Source organism: Ailuropoda melanoleuca, chromosome 8 (assembly GCF_002007445.2).
Source record: "Ailuropoda melanoleuca isolate Jingjing chromosome 8, ASM200744v2, whole genome shotgun sequence".
Taxonomy (NCBI): Eukaryota; Metazoa; Chordata; class Mammalia; order Carnivora; family Ursidae; genus Ailuropoda; species Ailuropoda melanoleuca.
The window spans coordinates 61603741-61613158 of NC_048225.1; the positions used below are offsets into that span (position 1 = coordinate 61603741).

The 9418-nt window shown below is 51.9% G+C and overlaps 1 protein-coding gene across 2 annotated transcripts in view; it reads left to right on the forward strand.

The window, feature by feature from the left end:
* The window catches only part of SWAP70 (switching B cell complex subunit SWAP70), a 69697-nt gene extending 65142 nt beyond the window's left edge, over positions 1 to 4555 (forward strand). The window contains exons 10-12 of one of the 2 annotated variants that reach the window (XM_034666546.1): positions 1827 to 2025; positions 3003 to 3099; positions 3485 to 4555. In XM_034666546.1, the coding sequence (XP_034522437.1) occupies positions 1827 to 2025; positions 3003 to 3099; positions 3485 to 3546 (358 nt within the window). In that variant the 3' untranslated portion in view covers positions 3547 to 4555. Of the gene's footprint in view, positions 1 to 1826; positions 2026 to 3002; positions 3100 to 3431 lie in introns of both variants that reach the window. The other variant, XM_034666545.1, reaches the window with a different exon arrangement.
* Positions 4556 to 9418: the final 4863 nt, after the last annotated feature.

Genomic DNA, 9418 nt, shown 5'->3' on the forward strand with positions numbered 1-9418 from the left:
AGACCCTGGCTTCTGGGGCTCTAGACAGGCCTTCTACGTATGTAAGAGCAGGCAGGTGGCTGGGGCTGAACACAGGCACGAACAAGGGTGAGCAGCCCAACCACAGCGCAAACCAGGCCACGGGGAGAGTCCACTGAGGGTGCCACTGATGTCAGCATCGGCGCCATGTGCTGGTGGTCACCACGGCTTCTGCTGCCACTCAGCACCGGATGTGGCTACCCCCAGCAAGATGAAGTCCCCACCGTCTCTGTTCCTGTGTATCGTTGCTTCAGAGTCAGAGTTCCAGAGTCTAGTTTCTTCCTTGTGCATCTGCTTAGCCAAGCCCAGCTCAGGCTTCGCCTGTGCCCCGGCTGCCAAAGGGCAGAAGGGCAGGGGTCTGGCCTGTGGCTCACGTGGTGTGAGATGGGCCCTGCTTCCCATCAAGACGCCTACTGTCGCAGATTCCTTGGACACATGAAGGGGATTCAGACCGGGCAGCCTAAACACTGGCAAACGGCCATTCCCCTTCCATACTCTTACCACTAGGATGAAGAAACAGGCCTTTCCAGTCTCGTTCGGTGTCGCATCACCAGTGCCTGAAAAAGCACCAGAAGGTGCATCATATGTACACACTGAGTGAGTGGATAAACGCTGCTCACGCCGCGTTTGCCGTGCTGTGTTCAGCTGTGGATCTCACACTCGGGGAGACATCTAAGGAGGGAGTGGATGGTCCTGTGTAGAACTAGGGCTAGTGGGTGGGAGAGCTCTTCCTAGTTGAGGAAGAACTTTCTACAGATGAGGCTTCCTATAAATAAACTTGCCCGATTTGTGAAGCGGTGGTGCCCCGTCCCACAGAGGGTTTGAGCACGGTCGGATAACCGCCCTGCAGGGCGTCATGGAGGGAGTTCTTGTGGGGGCGGCTGGGGGCTGTGACCTGATGCTGTCTGGTCCGTTACTTTATTCCTTCTGTCGTTGGCTGTGGAAGAGCTTGCTGATGGTCGGGCCACTAGGCGTGTGTCGTGTCCTGGGCCGCATCTCACGGGACTCTCTGTACTTTGCGTGCAGGTTTGGGCTGTACGTTAGTTTTCTGAAATGCCTCTGTAGCTGGATATTCGTAGTTTGGTAGCCTGTTACTCAAAGCTAACATTTTGGAATCACACAAACCTTGGTGAGAATCCACTGTTACCTGTGCAACATACTTATAAACACCTTGATTTTTACTGCTTCATCTGGGGGACGACAGTACCTTGCAGAATTGACGGGGGGTTAGCAGTCATGAAGTCAAGGGTCTGACATGTAGCGATTGTTCAGTAAGTGGTATTGGATGTATTCAGCCTTCTGTTGGCTCCTTCTTTCCTCACCTTCATTAGTTAGTTAGCTTTGTCCTTGATCATAGGTTTGTACTAGGTGAGAAATGTTTTAATGTTACAGCAACCAGGCAAATTTCAAAACGTGGCCCTCCCACCTGTCAGGTGAATGACCTGGTATAGGTCACTTAGCTTTTGTGCCTCATTTTTTCTTCATCGTTGAACTATGAATATTGTTAGCACTGAAGTTTATTGTGAGGATTGATTGGGAAAATACACTTAGCTCTTGGCCCAGTTTGTGGCACGTTAAACGTCTCATAAATGTTATTTTTATTTTAATTTGTTTTCAAAAAAGGGTGCAACAGAGAGGAGTAGGACAGGACACACGGGTCGCCTTCCCAGCTTTGCGAATATGGGCCTCTGTGGCTCCTCGTTTCCTCCTTGTGAAATGAGGGGGTGGATGGGATGACCTCAGGGGCTCTGGCAGCTGCCGGGGTGTGGGAGCCCGGGCAGGTTTGATCTGAGCTCGCTGTGCTGCAGGTTGCTAGAGGAAGAGTCTTCCAAGAGGGCTGAGCTGGAAAAGTGGCACTTGGAGCAGCAGCAGGCCATTCAGACCACCGAGGCGGAGAAGCAGGAGTTGGAGAATCAGCGAGTCCTGAAAGAACGGGCGCTTCAGGAAGCCATGGAGCAGCTGGAGCAGCTGGAGCTCGAGCGGAAACAGGCGCTGGAACAGTATGAGGTAGGTCAGATCCTGCAGGCGTGTGTTTAAAGCTTAAAAACAAACATTTCAACACCTGAAACTAATATAACACTCTGTGTTAACTGGACTTAAAAACTTAAATGTTTAGAAGTAACGATACTTGCTTAGCTGTAAGAAGTAGTCGTTTTTACAGGTGGTGAGGTGTATCAGGTCAAGTCCAATCACGAGGCAAGCAGTAATTTGAACGGGGGAGGTTTAATATAGGCAGGTATTAGCCATAACAAGGGGATTACCTACTAGTCAGTAAAGAAGACTAAGGACGCAGGGACGGCAGGTACAGGAAGCGGCCCGTGCCTCTGAGACTGGGGCGGAGCACCCAGAGAGGGAGCACAGCTGGAAGAGGGTCCCCCTTGTTCCCGGCCCGTTGTGCGCATGGCTGTGGTCCCAACCCCTCCTTGGAGACGGCATGGCCTGGGTCCCCTGGACGGCAGAAAGAGCTGTGACTGGAAGGCTGTCCTCTGGGCACCGCAGTGAGCACCTGGGGCCCCACCTGCCACAGGAGCTGCTGAGAAGAGCGGCCGGTTCTCAGCAGCTGAGAAGGGTCCAGTGGAGCCTGGAAGCAAAAACCCTTCCTCCAGTGTCCCTTCAGTGCCCTTTACTGACAAAGCTTAAGCGGTGCCAGCTGGCGAGGGGAGTTACCTGCTGTCACACCAGGACAGGGAAGGGGGAGTTTGGAGCCGAGGGGTGGTGAGCCGTGATGTGCACACCAGGATCTTACACATCCACGTGCAGCGGTGCGAGTAGGTCCTCCGACTGACCCGCGGCACGTTGCTCACGCACCCTGCATCTGGTTTCCACATCTGTGAAGTGGGGGAAATAAGAGTTCCTGCCTCTCTAGAGCGGCTGAGAGGATTTCCTGGGATAACCCACAAGCATATAGTAAGTGCCCAGTCATTTTTATTTGGCTCTTGAACTCCCGTTGTGTTTGCATCGTCCAAAATCTACCTTTGTTCCAGGGAGTAAAGAAGAAGCTGGAGATGGCAACTAGTAAGACCAAGAGCTGGAAGGACAAAGTGGCCCAGCATGAAGGGTTAATTCGATTGATAGAGCCAGGTAACACGCTCCTTGAACTGATCAGATATTTTTCCAATTTATTTTTCTGTTTTGTGTGTTTGAATTGTGCTCAAAATCTTCGTTAGCCCACATATATGGAAACCAAGCTGGGCAGGGTCAATTTCTCTTGAGAAACTTGCTCCTGTAATAGATAAGAAGGCGCCGGTAATTCCCTTTACATACGTCTTCCGGTTGTTTCGGCTGCTGTGACATTGATGGATATTCCTCGGAGGAGAAATAGAGGAGAAAGTTACTGTTTCATCTGTGGGGAAACAGTTATGTTAACTGAAGGATATGGTACTTCCTGTAGTTAATGTGTGTTTGTCCCTTAGGTTCCAAAAACCCTCACCTGATCACTAACTGGGGCCCTGCGGCTTTCACCCAGGCGGAGCTGGAAGCGAGAGAGAAGAGCTGGAAGGGGAAGAAGAGCACCGAGTGAGGCAGTGACGGCCCCCGGGTGCGCAGCCGTGTGGAGCTGGAAAGCTCGATGCTGAAGACACAGGAACTGGCTTTGTTGCTTCTAACCTTCTTCCCGTGCCTCCGATCAGGTCCATATACTAAGGAAGCCTTCCTATTTCTCTGCCTGAAAATAAGGGCTTACCCGAAAAGAACAAAAGTCGACACTATCAAGCTCTTTACTCTTTTTTGAAAACTTCAGCTTCTGAAAATTCCCTGTAGCTCCCCCGGGGTGTCGTGGGAAGTGGGCCTTGCACACACCGTGTGGGGAGTGCGGGGGACAGGGTCGGGGTTGGCGCCCCCGTGGACCTCGCTCCTTCCTTCCCGTGGCAGCATGGTCCCTTCTCCGAGCGCAGGCTTCTCAACTAGAGCGCCGGTCAGCCGGCCTAGGCACGCTGGTGGCCGGGGACCCTTGTGAGCCGTCCCTGGCGGCGTGTGGCCCTTGCCCCCCGCTCGGAGCTCGCAGCTTACAGCCCGCAGGTGCGGTTGTGCAGAGGTTTCTGCCCAGGGTGCTGCGCTGATCGGCATCCAGGCTCCGGTGGCATCTGCTCAGGGAAGCAAACACCTCCCACGCGGTGCTTTGGCGTAGGTCCGTAGGAAGCACACACAGCACAGAGACGAACTAAGTAAATCCCATTTGGAATGATAATTTGATACTAACTGGATTCTTTCTAATAGTTAAAATGGTTTCGAGGGTCAACGTGCTGCCAGATCCCTTGCTTTTACTTTTGTAGTTACTGTACAGAAAATTTCAGGAGTGTGTGAGTGCTTGTCATAATCAGGCCTTTTCCTTCGTAAATAAGGATATGATCATTTATAGGAATTATACATGAAGAAAGTTTTAAAAATGTATTTTTATGATGTCCTATGTTGAGAGGAAACAAATATTTATAATTTTCAAACATTCTTACCTAAATATTGTACAATGTAATATGCTGAACTTTCTTAATTTTTTGCTAATTTTCTAAGATTATTAAAAATGTTTTGTATGTTTGGTTTCTTTGTTTTTGTTTTTGTTTTTTTAGTAAAATGGACTCAGTAAGAAAATAAAAATACCAGAACCGCATGCATTTTAAATTGTCTGACTTAGCAGTAGGGTAAGGTTTTGTGTGCGTGTGTGTATTTTCATATGAGATGGACTTGAGTTTAGGGATCCTTCCTGAAAACACTGGGTTTGGAGCGTGGACCCCCAAACCAGTGCTGGCATGAAGTTGGCTAGGGCTTTGTGTTTGGTGTTTGAGTCACTCATGTGGGAAACCACGGCAGATGTGTGCGCCACAAACGGGAACTTACAAAGATGATTTCTCCCTCGTTGTTGCTCTTACCTCTGAATCCTCTTAACCTCTGCTTTCCTGAATTTTCTTTTTATGCCTTTTAGTTTTTCTTTCAGTTTTACCAGAGTAAACAGTGTGGTTTTTTGTTTTGGTCTCACATGGTTGCCAAGATTAAAATGCCTGCTGTGGACTAAGCCGGCCCACGCGCGCGGGCCAGCTTGATTGTGTCTTGGAAAGCTGATCTTTTCCTTCTAGAGGAAGGGAAACTCGCTGGTGTTTTCTTAAACATCTTTCTCTACCGTAGAGGTTCTCAACAGGGGACAATTTTGCTCTCTCCCCCCGGCCCCCCAGGGACACTTGGCAATGTATGGAGATTGTTTTGGATGTCACAAGTTGGAGTGTTACTGGCATCTCGTGGGTAGAGGCCAGAGGTGCTGCCGGACCACCCGACAGTCCCCGGGACGGTCCCTGTAACCGAGAGTCATCTGGCCTGAGGTGTCGGTAGCGCCAAGGTCGAGAAAACCTGCTCTACAGAAAGGCAGTGTCTAGTGCCCGGAACACGATAGGAGTGAGGGTTTTCCTCAGGAGTCCCAGGAGCTGACCTCTGGTAGGAACGGGAGCTGGCCGCAGAGGGCAGAGGGCAGAGGGCGGGGGCCTCGGCACAGCCGGCGTGGGGCGCTGCGCTTCAGAAACTCGGTCGGTTTGCCCTTTCCACACAGATCTGGAGGGAATTGCCTTGGATGTGTCTTAAAGCCTCTGTGATGCGGGTTGAGGTGTGAAATACGAGAGTTGCCATTAGCTTGGTTTTCTTGCCACGAGGGGGAGAGTCTGTCAGAGCCGTTCGGCAGCTGGTAAGGAATGAGTGTTCAGCGTCGCTGCCCAGCGGGTGCTGTGCCTTGTCCTGGAGCCCGTTCCGCTTGGCAACGCTCTCGTCCCCTCAGCGGCGGGCCAGCAAGGCGCAGCTGCCCTGCGGAGCCAGGGTCACGCTAACCCGAGGCCGCGTGCGCGTGGGGAAGAGGCACTGCCCAGCCTCCCCCAGTTCAGGTAGGTGCTCAAAATTTACTGAAAGGATCAGTCTTGGGAATCGTATAAGGAATATGTTTCTTTCTCTTTCCCTGTACTTCTTGTTTATTTATTTTCATTTTGAGACCCAGAGAAGTCACATCTCAAGTTGGGGAAGCTATGTGGTGATCTCTGCTAGAGCTAAAAACAACATGGACCCGGCAGTTCACCCCCAGGAGGACTGAGGCACATGTCCCCACCAAGAACCTCCAGGGAGGGTCGTTCATAGCAGCTTTGCTTAGAATGGCCCCAGAGCAGAAACCACCCACATGCCCACCAGCAGGGAGGAGACATGACTTGGTGTATTCAGAGGACGCTACGTTGTAATTAGAAGTAACACATCACTGAGAGATGCAACGACATGAGTGAATCTCACAGACATCCCGTTGAGCAAAGAAACCAGAGAAATTCTGCATGATTACAGTAATTTCTGGAACCAGCAAAGCTAATCTGTGGATTTCCAAGTCAGAAGTAGAGTGACCTTGGGGTAGGAGGGGTGGTTGTTGATTGCAAAAGAACATAAGTGAACCTTCTGGGATGTTGGAAATGGGTAGCTGTTGTATAAGTAAAATGTGTCAACCTGACACACAGATTTATACCGTTTACTGTTCGGAAACGCATTGCCTCTAGAATGCTACAATTGGCTAGTCCCTAGAGGTCAGTGGGTCCAAACCCCTCACTTGGCAGAGAAGGACCTGGAAGGGGGTGAGCCAAGTCCACACTGGAATGCCTCTTCTAGGATGCGGTTCATTACACCCCCTGCCTCCCCTGCGCATTTGGACGTCAAACATGCCCCTCTCGATGTATTTCTGTCCCCATCACCCAGCCAGTTGCCTGTCCGTGCTTCTCCTTGCTATGGGGGGAGGGCCGTGACCGCTCCAGTCCTAGGCTCAGCTTCTGTTGGCCTGAGGTTGCTGAGTCTTCGGCCCTGCACCGTGGCTAAGCTGTGGTGGACACGAAATTCCAACAGAGCTAGCCTCAGATTCCTCTTCCGTCTCCACCACGTAGACGCAGCACACTGGTTCTTAGGGGGTCATGTACCCACAGGAACGCAGGCCTTCCCCCCATTTGTGCCCACCTCCTCAACACCGGCCCACAGGGCCCAGCTGAAGCCAGCAAGGCGTGAGCAGCGCGGAGAGGCAGGCAGCCCCCCTTCCACTCAGCTCCTGAGGCTAGCAGCTGACGCTCCCTCCCCATCCAAACCCCGCCTTTCCTGTCCCGTGCTACCTGCCTCTTCCCCCTCCGCCGATACTCTGCTCTGACCGGCAGCCCACGCTGGGTCTCTGGGAGCAGGCCTCCCTGCGCTGCACTTGTACGTTCCCCACCCTGATCCAGGCGTTCTGCTCTCCTGACGGGCCGTCCTGGGCCAGCTCCCCCAGGAAGACGTACTATGGGCCCACAGGCTGTTTCGGGGGGGGGGGCCGGGATCGCTGCTGCCTCCACACTCTGCTCCCCTCAGAAGCCCAGGCCCAGCCCCCTGAGAAGAGGAATCAGCGCCACTGTTCAGTGCTGCCAAACTGGGTGCTCTGTTCCCGTGCGGAGGCCATTTGCATCTGAAATATTTGTTTACCAGGAACACACAGGGAATCCAAGACGGTGTGTAGATTTCACCCCTGCGTCCCAAGGCCCTGTACTTCCCACAGCACAGTTAGCTGTCAGATGGCTAAAGGGACAGCGCGGATGGCTTCCTTCTAGTGCGGCTGCCCTCACAGCCCGAGATTACCAGTAGTCCGTGCTCAGCCTTCTAAAGGGCGGAGTTGGAAACGAGGCTGCATTTCAGAGTGACACAGACCTGCGTCCCACTCATGGTTCCACCTTACTGTGTCGCCCTGAGTTAGACGCTGTATTCTCAGAGGGGGTCCCACACAGGTCATGTGTCCTGAGGGTGTCACACCTGGAAGCACATGATGTTCATCTGTCCGTCATTGGTGAGGGAATATCAACCTGCTCGGGTTTCTCCACGTTGCAGAGACCTACTCTCACCCCAACCCCCTCCCGCCATGTCTCATCCGGTGCTTTTTCTTGAGAAAGTCCAGCGGTGGAAGGGGCTTTCCATCTTGGCTGGGCCAGGACACAATGGAGATGTTGCTGGTGAACTGGCAAGTTCTGAGAAAATTCTGCAGGTGACTGAAGTAGGCGATCACGCAAAGCTACTGGAGACTGCTGTCTGCATTTCCATAGGCAGGTGTCCTGCAAAGGCAGGTACTTGGCAAATGTTTGCATGGCGGACGTCCTACAGTAAGGGCTCCTGTGCAGCAAGACTCCCACCTCCCAGTCACACCGGCCCTTTGGGGGGCTGCAGGGAGGCTCTGAAGTGGATCTCAAGGGCCCGGGACTGCCACCTCCCAAGCCCTCATCCAGCTGTTGCTCCCGCTGTCACTTCTTTTTTTTTTTTTTTTAAAGATTTTATTTATTTTATTTGACAGAGAGAGACAGCCAGCGAGAGAGGGAACACAAGCAGGGAGTAGGAGAGGAAGAAGCAGGCTCATAGCGGAGGAGCCTGATGTGGGGCTCGATCCCAGGAATCCGGGATCACGCCCTGGGCTGAAGGCAGACGCTTAACGACTGAGCCACCCAGGCGCCCCTCCCGCTGTCACTTCTGATGTTCTTGCTGATTCTGTCTCAACACGTGTGGGGTGAGGCTCTGCACTGCCCTCCAGCCCTGATGAACTTTCTCAGAGGTGAGACCAAGGCTCTTTTTTTTTTTTTTTTTTAAGATTTTTATTTATTTGAGAGAGAGTGAGAGCGAGAGAGATCACAGAGGGAGAGAGAGAAGCAGACTTGCCGCCGAGCAGGGAGCCTGACTCGGGGCTCAATCCCAGGACCCCGGGATCATGACCTGAACCGAAGGCAGTTGCTTAACTGGTGGAGCCACCCAGGCGCCCGAGCCTAAGGCTCCTTAAGGGCAGGAGAGCCTCCTCGTGGCTATACTGACACCTAGTAGGTCCTTAGCAAAGGCTGGGTTTTTAATGGCCCCTTTTGGCAAGACATCCTTGTCCTCAAATATGTCCTGGATGTAGTCCCCTGGGCCAGATCAGAGCTCACAGAAGACAACAGTGACTGATGTGCAAGGAACTCTCTTCTACAGAATTGCTGGTTTAGAGCATTCACCCCACTCTGTCCTGAGGCTGGACTACTTTTTCCTGACTTTTTTCTTTTTCTCTTTCTCTTATGTGTAAGTTTTTTTTTTAATAATAATTTTTTATTATGTTATGTTAGTCACCATGGTACATCCATAGTTTTTGATGTAGTGACCCAGTGCTCCATGCAATATGTGCCCTCCTTAATCCCTGCCTTTTTTCTTAAGAGAGTTAATGCCAGCTTATGTGAAGGATGGACCATCGAATCCTAGGGCCTCAAGTCCTAGTCTCCATTTCTCCCAATAGAGATAACTAGAAAGTCGTCCCAAATTCCCTGATGGACAAACCCATTAGGCCCCCTCTCTCCCTGATTTTTTTTTTTTTTTAATAATGTTTGGGGGCCCTTGGGTGGCTCAGTTAGTTAAGCAACCAACTCTTGGTTTCGGC